Source organism: Schistocerca piceifrons, chromosome 10 (genome assembly GCF_021461385.2).
Source record: "Schistocerca piceifrons isolate TAMUIC-IGC-003096 chromosome 10, iqSchPice1.1, whole genome shotgun sequence".
In the NCBI taxonomy this organism is placed as follows: Eukaryota; Metazoa; Arthropoda; class Insecta; order Orthoptera; family Acrididae; genus Schistocerca; species Schistocerca piceifrons.
The window spans coordinates 128,402,603-128,420,932 of NC_060147.1; the positions used below are offsets into that span (position 1 = coordinate 128,402,603).

At 41.8% G+C, this 18,330-nt stretch overlaps 1 protein-coding gene across 1 annotated transcript in view; it reads right to left on the reverse strand.

Annotated features, from left to right (window-relative positions):
* Positions 1–2,251: 2,251 nt before the first annotated feature.
* Positions 2,252–18,330, reverse strand: part of LOC124718758 (carbonic anhydrase-like) — an 88,097-nt gene continuing 72,018 nt past the window's right edge. The window contains exons 6-7 of the mRNA XM_047244372.1: positions 9,474–9,701; positions 2,252–3,189 (exon numbers count right to left, since the gene is read on the reverse strand). Of these exons, the coding sequence (XP_047100328.1) occupies positions 3,028–3,189; positions 9,474–9,701 (390 nt within the window). The 3' untranslated portion in view covers positions 2,252–3,027. The remainder of the gene's footprint in view (positions 3,190–9,473; positions 9,702–18,330) is intronic.

An 18,330-nucleotide genomic window follows, 5' to 3' on the forward strand; every position in this document is an offset into this window, starting at 1 on the left:
CGTCATCCGAGTGCCGAACTTATAGGTGCCAGCACCTGCCACTAAGCCACAGTTTCGGCAGCAAATGTGACTTTGTATGCTGACAGACTGTAGGAGGAATGTCTTTCAATGTTGTTTGTTATTCAGTGATCAGGACTGACTGTCACAATCACCAGTAGAGAAGATGGAGTTAGCTGGTGCATAGGAAGGCCTTGCCTCCTCTGAATCTGAGGTTCTGTTGCCTCGGTGAATGATGGTTTCAGAGACAGGTTTCCATCTGAAGTTTATTTTTCTCCTATATATTGAGAAACTGGAGATTTTATATGGTTCCACACAGAGCATGTCCGTATCTCACCACTGACTTCTAGTATCAGCCGCATGCAGTTGACATCAACAAGTGTATGGGCCTGAAGATGACGTTGTTCCAACGTTGGAACTAGTTACCAAAATAGAATCGACACCTTAAATACAACTGGAGGAATTTCTTCATTTTTAATATAAATTTATACCAGCTGACTTCCCAAAGAAAGCAGGTGTTGACAGATGTGAAAATTACCGAACTATCAGTTTAATAAGTCACAGCTGCAAAATACTAACGCGAATTCTTTACAGACGAATGGAAAAACTGGTAGAAGCGGACCTCGGGGAAGATCAGTTTGGATTCCGTATTAAGAAAAGATTAAGGCAAACCTACGTTTCTAGCATTTGTAGACTTAGAGAAAGCATTTGTCAACGTTAACTGGAATACTCTCTTTCAAATTCTGAAGGTGGCAGGGGTAAAATACAGGGAGCGAAAGGCTATTTACAATTTGTACAGAAACCAGATGGCAGTTATAAGAGTCGAGGAGCATGAAAGGGAAGCAGTGGTTGGGAAAGGAGTGAGACAGCGTTGTAGCCTCTCCCCGATGTTATTCAATCTGTATATTGAGCAAGCAGTAAAGGAAACAAAAGAAAAATTCGGAGTAGGTATTAAAATTCATGGAGAAGAAGTAAAAACTTTGAGGTTCGCCGATGACATTGTAATTCTGTCAGAGACAGCAAAGGACTTGGAAGAGCAGTTGAACGGAATGGACAGTGTCTTGAAAGGAGGATATAAGATGAACATCAACAAAAGCAAAACGAGGATAATGGAATGTAGTCAAATTAAATCGGGTGATGCTGAGGGTATTAGATTAGGAAATGAGACACTTAAAGTAGTAAAGGAGTTTTGCTATTTAGGGAGTAAAATAACTGATGATGATCGAAGTAGAGAGGATATAAAATGTAGACTGGCAATGGCAAGGAAATCGTTTCTGAAGAAGAGAAATTTGTTATCATCATCTATAAATTTAAGTGTCAGGAAGTCGTTTCTGAAAGTATTTGTATGGAGTGTAGCCATGTATGGAAGTGAAACATGGACGATAACCAGTTTGGACAAGAAGAGAATAGAAGCTTTCGAAATGTGGTGCTACAGAAGAATGCTGAAGATAAGGTGGGTAGATCACGTAACTAATGAGGAGGTATTGAATAGGATTGGGGAGAAGAGAAGTTTGTGGCACAACTTGACTAGAAGAAGGGATCGGTTGGTAGGACATGTTTTGAGGCATCAAGGGATCACAAATTTAGCATTGGAGGGCAGCGTGGAGGGTAAAAATCATAGAGGGAGACCAAGAGATCAATACACTAAGCAGATTCAGAAGGATGTAGGTTGCAGTAGGTACTGGGAGATGAAGAAGCTTGCACAGGATAGAGTAGCATGGAGAGCTGCATCAAACCAGTCTCAGGACTGAAGACCACAACAACGACTTCCCACTGTCCTCCATTTCAACTATGGATGTACGAAGACTGTATGGTTCCAGTTCCTGTCCATTCTAGAGCTGTTCTTGGAAGGCTTTCTTGTCTCATTCTTTTAACATGGCCAGACCATTTCAGCCTGTTTGTTTGCATTTTTCTTTTAGGAGATTTATGTATCTGGAGGATGTTTCGTATCGTTTCATTCCTTGTCCTGTTCCTTCTCTTGCTCAGGATATATTTTAGAAAGCTCGTTTATGTCACTTGTATTATACTCAGATCTTTCTTTGTCCAGAGAGCAGAGAGAGAGAGAGAGAGAGAGAGAGAGAGAGAGAGAGAATCACAGCAAAGTATTTCCTCTTTGTATATAGATATACATATTGTTATCGTGTATGATGCAATTCTTCAGTATTATTGAAGAGTAATGATAGAATTTTGCCTTTTCACCATAAGTTTTATTAAAATACTCATATGTACAGAAAATTATATACACATAATAAATAACAGATGTTTCTAATTCTACAGGCTTGTGTGATATGCAATTTTAATACAACACATATTTGCAGATGACAAAACTTTCATAAAATCCCAGAACACTGCCAGCAGTGTTTCACATGCAACATACACACTGATCAGGCACACAATGGCGTAAATATTCACAACAGCAAAACAAAATGCAGCATTTTGTAGCAGTCGTGAGAGGAGATTTTTTTAAGTACAGTACAACTTGAAATAAGTGAAGGTAATGATGTCAGTTCCTTTAAGATGATCATTAAAGAAAGATAGAAAACAAATCTACATCTTGTATTGTCAACTGGTACATACATTAGAATGTGTTTTGGAAGGAATCCTTTACTAAGAATGAAAGTGAAACATTGAAATGTCTTTTTCATTATGAATAAATGTCAATTAAGTGTGTGTAATACACAACATAGATAACAAAATTCTTAAGATATTTACAAGACTATACAGAACTTTTCATATGTACATTAAAGAGCACAACCTTGTGAAATAGGTAGAAGTTTGCAGGCAGTGGTTTCTGATCCGCTTGACCTGTTGTCTAAAAGAAGCACATACAGCATTGTACTACTAATAGAAATTGCTTCCACACAGTGCTGTATGCACTACATTCTTATTCAAGGAAATACATACAACAGGTTGTGAGCTGCCTCAGCATGACAGTAAATGTAGGCATGTTCACTGTAACGGCAGTGCACTTTCTTGCTAGTCTTTCGATAGTTGAGTGCTGTAGGAACGTGGAACTTTTTTGGCGCAAGCTTAACTGAGCCATGACACCGAATCATGGCTAGTAAGGTTGTAGCTCTCAATCTTCCACAGTTTGCGAACAAAGACATTCCGACTGTTGAGAGGTTGCAAAACACGGAAATTGTTTACCATACGATCTTCACCTGAAGAATAGATACGTCGGAACTTCTTGATCTGAAAGAAAAAAAAATTATCAGAGATGAGTGTAATTGTAGAATGTAGAATCGTAACTTATGTATGTCACAGAGTAATGTGTAATATTGGTACCCATGTAATGTAGATTACATTTAGACAGCATAAACATAAATAGTATCAAGTGATACAGTGTCAACGTGGCACTTCATTTATCCTCATGCCGATACTGAGCTTTGCCCAATCAGTCTCACATGCAGCTTCAGTTTCTATCTCGGTGGATTTGAGTTTTTTGTCTACTGTGGCAAGTACACTACCTCCATTGCCGCCCCCCCCCCCCCCCCCCCCCCCCCGGAAAAAAAAATCTTATTGCCATCAATTTCCGGTTTCACCCAGCTTTCTGTACCTAGTATTGTGTGAGCTCACTGCTTTTCATGAGCCCTTCAAGCCGTGGCACTTTGTTGTGAATGCTTCGGCACTTTACAGTTCAAATTTTAATATTCTCACCTGTCGGAGGCAGTGCTTTCTATCTTACACTGATACCTTTGGGTTTCTTATGGCTATCGTTATCTAGATTGGATGGAGAGTCGCCTAATCAAAAATACCTTGTGTGCACCCTACACACTGTCAACTATCTGAGTAACAGCCTCTGATGTGTTGTGCACACCTTACATATTTAGGGAGGCCCTACAGTTCTCAACCCTAAAGTGCCAGTCCAGGAACTTGTACCGGCCTAGCTTGTCACAGAACCTCGAAGTATCTGGTTCAGTCCTTCCACCCGACTCAGAACCAAGGAGTCATGACCAGTTCTAGAGACAATGCTCCAAACTGTGAGCTCCATTGAAACTCCACGTGCAGTGCTGGCCTTCTCAACCTCCTCTGCCAATCACTGGAATGACCCAAGAATTACCTTGGAGTCCAGACGACAGGCATCATTTGTTCCAATGTGCACCACTATCTGCAGTTGGTTGCCCCCCACTTATTGCCATTTCCCTAAGGAGTACAACCATTCGCCGTACGTTTGAACTGCCGACGATTAATGGACCCCTACCCTTTTGCGTTTACCTCCTCCTGACACCACACAAAACAGGTGAAGTGAGTCCCACTGCCTCTGTTTCAGTGAAAGACAGCACCTCAAACTTGTTGGTTAGGGGGATCTGTACAACATCCTGAGTCCCCTCTGGTCCCAGTCCACCCTGTACCGGACACCTAGATCTACCACTGACATGCCACTTGCAGTCGAGTGGATGACAGATTCTGTACTTTTTTTCAGAAGAGACAGGATCCACAGGAAAGGATAGCATTTGAGGTATCTCTGATAGAGGTATCACAGGTACACAACTCTCCGGAGCTCTTCCTCCAACACACCGATTTGCGGCAGCTGGCAATTGTTTTCAGTAGTCAGGGCGATATCCAGCTGCTTATGAATGTCGACCAACTCGTCCCTTGTTTGAGAACAGCATTCACTGTGAGGCTGTATTTTGGGTAGTGAAATGTACTACAAGACAGTGAACAAATAACTTTAAATTAAACCTGCTGATTATGAGGGTGGTTTGAAAAGGTCTCTGAATTACCACAAGAGGTCGGCACTAGCGCAATGAGTTGTTCATGTGATATTCATTGAACTGTTGTCTGCAAACATGTGCCATGTCAGTGCTCTTGGGTGAGAGCTGTGGCGGTGACATGGCTCTGTTGTTACCGTGTAGTGATTTACAGAAATGGAAAAATAGAGATTTGAGCAGTGATTAAGTACTTCATAAGGAAAGGTATGAAAGCAAAGCACATTCATGCTGATTTCCGTAGCACACTGGGGGACTCTGCTCCTTCATATTCAACTGTTGCCAAGTGGACAAATGAATTTAAATTTGGTCAGGAGAGCTTAGACGATGACCCAGCTGTGGTTGGCCAAGAGTGTCACTACTCCAGAAATCACTGCAAAAGTGCACGAAATGGTCATCTAGGATCGCTGATTGAAAGTGCGTGAAATTGCTCACACTTGCCAGATGTCATCTGAAAGGGTATATCGCATTTTGACTGAAGAATTAGAAATGAAGAAATCTGCAAGATGGGTGCCACGACTCTTGACACTGGATCAAAAACGCATGAGAATGGACGTATTGGAACAATGTTTGGCCCGTTACAGGAGAAACGAACAAGATATTTTGTGCCAGTTTGTGATCACAGATAAAACTGGTGCACTACTATATTCCAGAGACAAAATAATGGTCATAGCAGTTGAAACATGCTGATTCTCTGCCACCAAAGAAAGCAAAGAATACCTTTGGCGGGAAAGGTCATGGCGTCAGTGTTCAGGGTCGTGAAGGGGATTCTGTTTGTAGATTATCTCCCCACTGGGCAAGCAATTCCTGGAGAATACTATGCTAACCACCTGGACAAATTGCAACAAAAGATACATGGAAAAAAGGCCAGACTTAACAAGGAAGAAAGTCATCTTCCATCAAGTCAATGAGTGCCCGCACACGTGCTGTCACCATGGTAAAATTACATGAACCAAGGTATGAATTGTTGCCACACGTGCCTTATTCACCTGATATGGCTTCATCAGACTTCCATCTCTTCCCAAAACTGAAAATTTTTCTTCGTGGATGAAGATTCACTTCAAACGAAGAACTGATAGCCGGAGTTGACAACTATTTTGCAGGCGTGGAGGAAACTTTTCGATGTGGGATCAAGGCACTGGAACATCGCTGGAACAAGTGCATTAATCTAGGAGGAGACTACATAGAAAAACAAAAAAAGTTTCAGTGATGTAAGTACTTTTTTTCTATTCCGTTCGAGAACTTTTCAAACCACCCTCGTATCTTTTAATCTGTTGAGCTAAAAATATCTTCTGTACAGGGGCGTGTACAAATGGTGCAACTGCGGACAGCCCCACGCTTCTAGGTGCCCTGTGTAGAAACTTACAAGGTAATCTGAAAACTGTCACCTGTAATTTTGTTGTATAGATAAACTGAAAAAAAAAGGTAAGATGTTTCTGAAACTGCTTTTAATGTATTGTAGTTGAATTGTATACTCATTGTGACACAACTATGACCACTGGAATCCATCTCAGAAAATTATGCCTGCATCTACATCTACATCCATACTCTGCCAGCCACCTGACAGTGTGTGGCGGAGGGTACCTTGAGTACCTCTATCGGTTCTCCCTTCTATTCCAGTCTTGTATTGTTCGTGGAAAGAAAGATTGTCGGTATGCCTCTGTGTGGGCTCTAATCTCTCCGATTTTATCCTCATGGTATCTTTGCAAGATATATGTAGGAGGGAGCAATATACTGCTTGATTCCTCGGTGAAGGTATGTTCTCTAAACTTCAACAAAAGCACACACCGAGCTATTGAACGTCTCTCTTGCAGAGTCTTCCACTGGAGTTTATCTATCATCTCCATAACGCTTTCGCGATTGCTAAATGATCCTGTAACGAAGCGCACTGCTCTCCGTTGGATCTCCTCTATCTCTTCTATCAATCCTATCTGGTACGGATCCCACACCAGTAAGCAGTATTCAAGCAGTGGGCGAACAAGTGTACTGTAACCTACTTCCTTTGTTTTCGGACTACATTTCCTTAGGATTCTTCCAATGAATCTCAGTCTGGCATCTGCTTTACCGACAATTAATTTTATATGGTCATTCCATTTTAAATCACTCCTAATGCCTACTCCCAGATAATTTATAGAATTAACTGCTTCCAGTTGCTGAACTGCTATATTGTAGCTAAATGATAAAGGATCTTCCTTTCTATGTATTCGCAGCACGTTACACTTGTCTACATTGAGATTCAATTGCCATTGCACCTTGTGTCAATTTGTTGCAGATCCTCCTGCATTCCAGTACAATTTTCCATCGTTACAACCTCAAGGGAACCAGGGTGCTGTGGTAATGACGCGCTATAGTAATATCTATGATCAACACAATTATTACTCATGCGTAAATTAAGAGGTACGTGATTCATCGTTTCTTGGCGCCTCTCTGCACGCTTTCTGCACATTGTTATGGCTATCAATCAAGCATTACATTCTTCCATCAGCACGTTTTTCCCCTAAAATGATTTGTTCGTTGTCATCAGTTTAAATGTTCGATACTTTTCCAGTTCACGATGTTTCATGTGTTGTGAGTGCACTGTGTGAAGATGCAGTGTTTTTGCTTTTCCTGTGAAGTTCAAAGTGCCAGTAGGGAAATGTCGTGTGAAAGTGGCAGATTTAGAAAATACAATGCAGGTGCTCAAAAGATTAAGAATATACTACAACATGAGAAGCTGCCTTCGAAAAATTTCTTTGACCAACAACTTCAGACACTCAGACTGAAGTGTGCGTGAAGGACGATGGCATTAGCAGTAGCCTCACATCGTGTGATGCTTTAGATACAAGTGAACATCGAGTACTGGAATGTGGACCACCTCCTATCCAATATTCTGATAGGCCTAGTACTAGTAATTGTGAAGTAACCACAGATTCGGACTCAGTCACTAGGCCTAATACATTAACATCCTCCACAATAAATGAAATTGTACAGAAAGGTCCTACGAAAATTGTAAATTTTGAGTATCCCTTAAATGATAACAGAGGAAAATTTTCAACTCATTTTTAGTAAGAACTTCACCAAATGGAGAAGAAGAGATCACAAATGGCTTCCGTATTCGAAATCTACTGGCAAAATTTTTTTAATATAAAATTTACTTGAGCACATCTCAATATTACAACACCCCTTCCCCCCCCCCCCCCCTCCCACCCTCCCCGTGACCCCGCCGTAGGAGCTCCGAAAAAGGCAGGGTAGTAACCCATAACCACCATCCCCTGCTGTGAATATCGCATTTACATTTCATCAAATGGTTTTGAACAGCACCTGGTGGTTCCAATCTGTACCGAAGAGCAAAACTTGAGGTCCTGCTGCCCTCGAAAGCAGTCAGATCGCATTTAATGGGAATGCAGCCCAACAATGTCCTAAGAGAAGGGCTGAAACATCTGAGGGTGTCACCAGTGTCAAATGTTATCAGGAAGTCTTTCTGTTTTTCATTGCAGTGTGAAATGTCATTTCCATCTGTGAAATGTGTGGGAATCAACTTCCCAAGAAAAGGGGTGGTTTCACTTTACAGATAGTAAGTTCAGTCCCTGTTCACATATTAGAATAACAGAGAGAAACGTTACCAGTCATTTTAAAAACAAGACGACAACATTCAGATGAAACAATCAAGACATTTAATCAAGAATTAAATGCCGAAGTAACAAAATATAATAAAGTGATTTTAATTTTTATCGTGAGAATGAACTACAGCGGCAAGACCCATCTGGGAGGTAGTACTATCATGATGATTGCACACTCTTATTTATTTATTAGTTTCCTTTGTTACACATGACCTGTACCTTAGAAGATATTTCAGTTCATATTTCACGGTTATTATTATTATTATTATTATTATTATTTTTACTTAAATCCGTAGTGCATTAAAAACGCTGACAGGTCGTTGTGATAGTACCAATAAAAAGCACTAGATCACAGGCCACTGAAAAGATCGAACAGACCCGAGATTTCCCGAACTGTGACATAAACTGTTCGGACACCTTGAGCCGTGTTCCAACACAGCCCTAGCTGTCCGCAGCTCGTGGTCTAGTGGTCAGTGTTGCTGCCTGTGGATCATAGGGTCCCGAGTTCGATTCCTGGCCAGGTTGGGGTCTCTGCCTGGGGACTGGGTGTTTGTGTTGTACTTATGATTTCATCATCATTCTCATTCGTGAAACTGGCTAGATTGGAGTGTGTCAGAATTGGACTGTGTAAAAATTGGGACTTTGTACGGGCGCTGACCACTGCGCAGTTGAGCGCCCCACAAACCAAATGTCATCGTCAAACAGCCCTACCTAAGGTGTCAATAGAAAGGGTGAAATATGGCTGTATGCACCTTTATGCCGTGTTTCAAACTACTGTGTTACAGTGATAACAGACAATTACGGGTTTTCGAAAATGTTATCCTTTAATTGTATTGTGGAGTGTAGATATCACTCCCAGTATCACGTTCTCCGAGAAGCACCGTGCGAGGTGACACAGTGGTTAGCACACTGGACCTGTATTCAGGAGGATGACAGTTCAAACTCGCGTCCGGTGTTCCTGATCTAGGTTTTCCGTGATTTTCCTAAATCACTTCAGGCAAATGTCGGGATGGTTCCTTCGAGAGGGCACGGCTGACTCCCTTTCCCATCCTTCCCCAATCTGACGGGATCGGTGACGTCACTGTTTGGTCCCGTCCCGTGACTCAAACGACCGACCGACCTCTGAGAAGCACTGGACTGCTATGTGGAGAGGAAGTAGACCGCTCACCTGGTTGAAGGAGATGGGCAACGCATCCGGGAAGATGACCCATGTGACGGACTCGGAGCAGGGCGGCGTGGTGAGCGAGCCGCGGTACGTGTAGAAGGCGTCCATGTCGGCGGTCAACAGCGACGACAGTGAGAAGCTGACGTGCAGTGGCGAGCTGTCGCCGGGGAACTTGACGCGCTCCAGCACCTCCAGGATGGGCCGTAGCGCATGGTTGTTCTTCTCCTGGGCCTGCGTCAACAAATGGGGATGCAGTCAACACACTAATCGTATTGCTTACACTAGAACACTATATGGGGCTTTGTCCCCTGGATCTACATGGTTGTATACCAGTCGTAATGGTTGTCAGCATTTCGAGCTGTGCATGAAGCCTGTCCAGGTTAAAGGCTGTTGTATGTACTCCAAGCAATTCTTCCCAATGTCGTGCAGATGGGATAGTCGCTTTGAATCCTCTTGATTGAACCTTTGATCAGTCTCATTCAGAATGAGCTCAAGAATTTCAAACAAACTTTTCCTAAATTTTCGTTCTTCAGACAATTCATTGGGAACAGACAGTGTGTTACAATTTCGCTGGTAATTTTCTTGGCCGTGAGGTATTTAGGTCTTCCGTACTTAGGTTTTTAGAATAACCTTTTGGATTTCTGTAACAGCATATCAAATGCTTCCAAAGTCCTAGGATTTGCAAGAGCTACTTTTAGAACCTCTACAGAATTACATTTACGTTCTTCAATGAACTACTGAGAACAATCAGTATTGAGCCAGGAAATTTATGACAAATAAATGACATTAAATAATTACACACCTTTCACAACAAAGATTCACCTCGAAACTGCAAAGCAAATGCTTGTGTCTTTATCTCTGTATGGCAAAGGAGAAAAACCACTGGCTACATTGTACACGTTACGTGTTCGTTTCCAGAGCTACAATGCGTAGCGACGTAGCTACGGCGTGAAGACATGGTGGTCGTGAAGGGAGGGAAAAGGGGGGGGACTGTTAGAATACTGTCTCTCCTCACATTTGGGTGTACCGTAGGTCTCCAGAAGAGCGTAGCGTTCCAAAGGATGGGAAAAGGGCACAGGTCATCCCCGTTTTCAAGAAGGGACGTCGAACAGATGTGCAGAACTATAGACCTATATCTAACGTCGATCAGTTGTAGAATGTTGGAACACGTGTTATGTTCGAGTATAATGACTTTTCTGGAGACTAGAAATCTACTGTGATTTCAGGTGTGCCGCAGGGGAGTGTCGTAGGACCGTTGCTATTCACAATACACATAAATGACCTTGTGGATAACACCGGAAGTTCACTGAGGCTTTTTGCGGATGATGCTGTAGTATATCGAGAGATTGTAATAATGGAAAATTGTACTGAAATGCAGGAGGATCTGCAACGAATTGACGCATGGTGCAGGAAATGGCAATTGAATCTCAATGTAGACAAGTGTAATGTGCTGCGAATACATAGAAAGGAAGATCCTTTATCATTTAGCTACAATATAGCAGTTCAGCAACTGGAAGCAGTTAATTCCATAAATTATCTGGGAGTAGGCATTAGGAGTGATTTAAAATGGAATGACCATATAAAATTAATCGCCGGTAAAGCAGATGCCAGACAGAGATTCATTGGAAGAATCCTAAGGAAACGTAGTCCGAAAACAAAGGAAGTAGGTTACATACAGTACACTTGTTCGCCCACTGCTTGAATACTGTTCACTGGTGTGGGATCCGTACCAGATAGGGTTGGTAGAAGAGAGAGAGGAGATCCAACAGAGGGCAGCGCGCTTCGTTACAGGATCATTTAGTAATCGCGAAAGCTTTACGGAGATGATGGATAAACTCCAGTGGAAGAGACTGCAGGAGAGACGCTCAGTAGCTCGGTACGGGCTTTTGATGAAGTTTCGAGAACGTACCTTCACCGAGGAGTCAAGCAGTATATTGCTCCCTCCTACGTATATCTCGCGAAGAGACCATGAGGATAAAATCGGAGAGATTAGAGCCCACACAGGGGCATAACGAAAATCTTTCTTTCCACGAACAATACGAGACTGGAATAGAAGGGGCTACCGATAGAGGTACTCCAAGTACCCAACGCCATACACCGTCAGGTGGCTTGCGGAGTATGGATGTAGATGTAGATGGGTTTTTACGTTGTTTTTCTAAAATGTTGTATAGTTCGTAGAATGCGGCGGACATTGTCGTTGCGGCGAGCCAGGTTAGGAGTACCGACTGCTGTTAGGGCATCGTATGCCGGTGATTGTCAATTCGAATGGACCGGCACGTGGCTTCTGCCCGCGTCACCGCGAGACTAAACTGATCAAAAAAAGTTTTGCACCACCTGCAGATCTGCGAACATGTATGGTCTTAGATTCCAGGGGAACCGAATTGTAAGTAATGAGGGTGGTGGCAATATTTGTTTTGAACAATATATTATTACGCAGGTGCAGAGGATGACTGTTAACACCGTAAAGGGACAGCAAAATCAGATATTTACAGTAAAGATATCTGGAGTAAGTCTGGGGCTCCTCCCCCAGATTCGGCGCACTGGCCACTGTAGGGTACAAGACATAGCCCGCCGTGAGGGCCCGATCAGTCTCAACTACTTTTCGAAAGCGCTACGCAGAATTTTTTTACATATTCATACGGAGGTTGTCCCCCATTAGGAGTCACAGATTGAAAAATGGACGAAGGGAAAGGACAGAAGCTCGGTGTTACAAGCTACTTCAGCCAAAAGCAAAAATCACTGCCAACAAAAACACTGATACCATATTTCTTGACGGCATCATAGTTTATTCATTGGCTCTGCCTATAGATTAAATAAAACTCCAAGTCAATTTGGGGGGAGGTGGAGGGGGGGGGGGGCAGAAACCGTATCTCGCCTTCCCGGAGTTTGAAGTGGAGGGGGGCGACTGCCCCTCTCCCCCCACCCCCACCCCCTCCCCGGTTGATAGGCACTCTCTATAGACTTAGTGGAGGAATGCACTAAAGCGGATTGTAGCTGTAGTAACATTTTTGGGATCAGAGGGCCTCTATTTCGCGGCGACAATGAAATGCTAGGATCTCCCAACAACGTAAATTGTTTAGGACGTATGGAATTATTGAGTAAATTCGATCCATTTCTTGCAGATCACTTACCAAAATTTGGGAATACTGGAAAAGGTAACATTTCTTACTTTTCAACGAATATCTGTAATGAGTTTATTGATGTCATGGCAAAACGCCCTAAAATTATAAATGAAGTTAAATTAGCAAAATATTTTTCCATTAGCGTTGACAGTACGCCCGATCTGTCTCATGTTTGTAATTCGATACTTAAAAGATCGTTCCCCTGGTGAAAGGTTCCTGGAATTTATTCTTATTAAAGACCATAAATCTGTGTATTTAGCGGAAACCATCTTGAATTTTTATAGGAATCATGATATTCCCATAAAAGATTGCAGAGGACAATGCTTCAAATATGTCGGGGAAGTATACTGGTCTACAAGCAAGAATTAAGGAGAAATATGAATTTTCCACCTTTGTTTCATGTGCGGGACATTCACTAAACTTTGTAGCTGTCCAAGCTACTGGGTGTGTATCAAAGGCAACCAAGTTTTTTTGAAGTGGTTCAGAAAGTGTACAACTTTTTTTCGAGGACTACCCACCGATGACATACATTGACAGAACATTTAGGTTCAAAAAAAGCCATTAAAAGTCTTTCATAGATCAGATGGTCATCCCGAGCTGATGCAGTAAGCGCCTTGCATGAACGACATAAACAAATTATAGAAACTTTGATGTCCGTCACAGAAGATACAGAACACGCAAGAGAAACTGGAGGTCGAGAAAAACGGGAAAGCTAGAATTTATTATACTAACGGAAAATCGGCGCTCTTTATTGGAAAGAATAGACAAAACGAGTTATTGTCTTCAGAAAGAAACAACAACACTGCACGTCGCAACTAATTTATTCGCTCCACTTGATGATTTTATCATTAATCTCTGGGATAAATTTGAAGACTTCGAATCGCCCGCCAAAGGAAAAAATCCGGAATCTGATTATAAGGACGTATCTCAAAGTACGAAACGCAGAAGTTCACGCCAGAATTTTTTTTGATGGCTCTGCACCGTGAGTCCAACTGAATGGAAAAAGAGAAATTCAAAGTAGAAACCTTTCTTCCCATAATTGATACCCTGAGCGTTCATCTATAACAGCGATGAAGCTCGTATGAGACTGTTAGTCAACGTTTTGGTTTATTTTTTCGCTACTCTTAATTCCGAAGAGTGGAGACTAAGTTACAATGAATTTGCTGCAATTTATTATGAAGACGTTAACGAACAGGAGTTGGAACCGGAATGTCTGCATTTAACTGAATACTTGAAAATTGTTCATAGTAAAAATAAGAAATAGTGGGATATTGGAAATATATCACGTTTTCAAAGAAAACAAAATTGAAGACACATTTCCAAATGAAGAAAACGCGTTGACAATCTTTTTGAGCATGATGGTAACCAACTGCAGTGCGGAATGCTCCTTCTCCAAACTGAAAATAATAAAAAAATGAATTAAGAAGTATAATACTTCAAGAATGATTAACCAGTTCATCGCTGATGTCCATAAAATATGATATGCTCAAAAATATAGCTTTTGAAGAACTAATTAACGATTTTGTCCACCTTAGATCTAGAAGGGTACCTCTTCAATCAACATAGATTATTAAGCCCTAACCTGTGAATGCTAAAAGAGTCACTCTTGTCGATTATATTATCTATTTATTTAATCTGACTGTAAAGAAATAAAAATATATCTAAAACCTCGCTTACCTACTTTCTTTGTCTATTTCAACAAAATAGTGCTCTGTCAAGCTCATAGGGGCTCCATTATCCTAATGTGCCTAGGGCCTCCAATAGGTTAAGGACGGCCCTGCGGATACTTAAAGGCTCAAGTGTACAAATCTCACCTCTCAACAATGCAAGGACAAGGAGACAATCACCCAGGAAGTGGCTGCCATTCCACTGGAAAGGACACTAACAATTATGGATAACTTGTGGGAAATGCTTCGTCAATGTATCAACAATGGAGGACACCATTTACCGGAAATAATTTGTAAATCTATGTAATGTAGAATTCCTTAGTATTTGTTGTTCAAAAATAAAAATATTTTCTCTGAATCTTCCTTTTTTGTTTGTTTGTAACTACCTTTCGAAATACAAGAGACCTTTTTGTCGGTGCCTGTACAAGGGTTGTCCATAAAGCAACTGCTGTTTATTTTTTAAAAACATGTAAATGAAGTTATCGATTTTATCATACAATACTACTTAAAATTTAATTTTAATTTAATTTTCCGCATAGTTTCCAGCCCCATCGAGAGATCTCTCGGTGAGACATCTTTCGTAGCGTTTGATGAGTTTGAAATTCTGCAATCGGAGAATACAGCCCATCTATACCGAAGCTAATCTACGTCAATGGTTTTCAACGCTTTGTCATTGCCAAAGCGCTTCGGGCCAACCGCTTCTTCGTGTGCATGAAGAGATAATGATCGTTAGGCGCCAAATCAGGGTTGTATGTGGGGGGGGGGGGGGGGGGGTGAGAGTGATCAAATACTTCTCATTTGAACTCTCGCTTTTTTTTTAAATTTTTTTTCACGGTACGTCGCATTGCATGCAGGCAGGCATTGTCATGCACGAAAATCTCGCCAGGGGTCAACATACCACAATGTCAGTTTCGAATGGCCCTTCGCAAATTTATTAGTATGTTAAGATAACTTTCAGCGTTAACTGTGGCACGTCTCCAAGAACTAAAATTAAACTAAACTCCGCTCGAACAGGCCATGAAGGCCCAACGGACCGACCGGCCGCCGTGTCATCCTCAGCCCACAGTCGTCACGTCGCCAAAAAGTGCACTGGCAAAATTTATTTCCTGTCCCATAAGACAGTTGCCCTGAGTTTCCCGCTCGAAAGTGTTTGACGACACATTGTGGGCTTTTCCGGCGACCATATATTGCCCCACTGCATTAGCTGAAGTTTTACTTCTGCATTCACATACTGCACCCACGTTCCTTCTCCCGCCACGATCTTCCTCTTTTTTTCATAACGCACAAAAAAGACAGTTTTTGTTTTTAAGAAAGGAGTTTAGGCATACACATGGCATTAAATTTCCGGTAGCCCAAATCTTCGGTAATTACTTCGTACAAGAAGAGCACGACTAATCAGTGGAAAATTAACCCAAAGGCTCCGAGATGGTAAATCTGTGGTTTTCTGTAACATTTGCGTCAACCAAACGCATCAGATCTGCACTCACGGTACTCGGTCGACTGCTTTCCTCCTAATTACGGATATTTGTTCACCTATTTTTCAACGTACGGCACCATCTTTTAGGGTTCCATACCACACTCGATAGAAACGGAACCTTTATAGGGCCACGTTGTTGTCCAACTGTCTGCTGTCTGTCTGTCCAACTGTCGAAAACCATTTTTCTCAGGAGCGGGTTGAAACTGATGTCACATACTAAGGTCTATGGTCCCTTGGCGGTATAATGAAGGTAAGCTTGCAAGTCAATGCAGTACGAACATACGGCCATTTATGTCACTTATTTTGATACTCGTAAACCGACTTATCAAAACGTGTAGGGTATGTCCAGTTGGCCTAGAATCATGAAATGTAGCAAGAAGCAAGTTTTCACACTACGGGGCTATTACAAATGATTGAAGCGATTTCATAAATTCACTGTAGCTCCATTCATTGACATATGGTCACGACACACTACAGATACGTAGAAAAACTCATAAAGTTTTGTTGAGCTGAAGCCGTACTTCAGGTTTCTGCCGTCAGAGCGCTCGAGAGCGCAGTGAGACAAAATGGCGACAGGAGCCGAGAAAGCGTATGTCGTGCTTGAAATGCACTCACATCAGTCAGTCATAACAGTGAAATGACACTTCAGGACGAAGTTCAACAAAGATCCACCAACTGCTAACTCCATTCGGCGATGGTATGCGCAGTTTAAAGCTTCTGGATGCCTCTGTAAGGGGAAATCAACGGGTCTGCCTGCAGTGAGCGAAGAAACGGTTGAACGCGTGCGGACAAGTTTCACGCGTAGCCCGCGGAAAATTGGCTCATGCCACAACTGGAGACCGACAGCGCCGACTTCATCTTTCAACAGGATGGTGCGCCACCGCACTTCCATCATGATGTTCGGCATTTCTTAAACAGGAGATTGGAAAACCGATGGATCGGTCGTGGTGGAGATCATGATCAGCAATTCATGTCATGGCCTCCACGCTCTCCCAACTTAACCCCATGCGATTTCTTTCTGTGGGGTTATGTGAAAGATTCAGTGTTTAATCCTCCTCTACCAAGAAACGTGCCAGAACTGCGAGCTCGCGTCAACGATGCTTTCGAACTCATTGATGGGGACATGCTGCGCCGAGTGTGGGAGGAACTTGATTATCAGCTTGATGTCTGCCGAATCACTAAAGGGGCACATATCGAACATTTGTGAATGACTAAAAAAACTTTTTGAGTTTTTGTATGTGTGTGCAAAGCATTTTGAAAATATCTCAAATAATAAAGTTATTGTAGAGCTGTGAAATCGCTTCAATCATTTGTAATAACCCTGTATAAGTAAACGAAAAAATCCGAAAACTGTTAATTTGTGATTATTTCACACCAAGAAACAATTTTTTTTTGGTATTTGTTGTCTGACTGTTGGTCTGTTTGTCCATCCATCAAGATCCCTTTCTCTCATGAACGGGTAGACGTATCAAGCTGAACTTTATGCCACATAGTAAGGTATCTGGTCCCTTGCCAGTGTAATATATGTAACCTTCAGAGTCACTGCAGTCGGAACATACGGCCATTTGTGTCTCATATGTTGATACTCGCAAATTTACTCATCAAAAACTATATAGGATACTTCCTGTTGACCTAAAATCATCAAATTTGGCAGGCGGCAAGCTTTCACACTGGAAGTAAAGGGAAAAAATCCGAGAATTCTCAATTTGTAATTATATCATACGAAAAAATATTTCTTTTGTTATTTGTTATCTGACTAACCGTAAGTCTGTCGATCCGTCTGTTGAGACGCCTGTTTCTCAGGAACAAGAAGAAGTATACAGTTGAAATGTATGTCACATACCATGGTCTACCGCCTTTTGTAAGTGTAAAAAAGCTGAACTTCTAAGTAGTGCAATCAAAAGGTACAGTTTTTTACGTCACGTATTTTGATACTCGAAAACTTGCTCATTAAAATGTATAAGGGTACTTTCCGTTGACCTACAATCATGAAATTTGGAAGAAGTATGGTTTCACAGTACACGTAAAGGGAAAAAAATCAGGAAATTGTTAATTTGTAATCATATCTCATGAAAAAAAATTTTTTTGACATTTTTTATCCGACTTCAAACTTGAAATTAAAACATTCTGGAAAGCCTCGGAATACTGAGATGCAATATCTTGCCAGTATTGAGGGCAGCATAAGAGGCAATAAATCGACAAGAATCTCGAGTCCCAGGATGGATGCACTGTCTATACACATAATTAAGTTTGCACGGAGCCCTCACAGCGTGAGTGCTAGTTGCACCTGGCCAATTTTTTACACTACCTTCACTCATTACATTTGGCCCATAAACTCCACAGAGTTCGCCATGAATTTCACTAGCTTTTTAGTTTTTTGCGACAAGAAACTTTATTAGAGAATGTAACTCACAACCGGCAGGACTTGTGATTGTAGCACACAGTTTGAAAGCACGTGGCTGTCGGAGGAACAAAGACATGACCTTGACTCTCCGATGCTCACAGGGTACTGGTTCAAGGTGCATTCCACCATAAGAACGGCACTACTATCTCTACCATTACACACGATATATGAAAACGGAAAATACTGACTG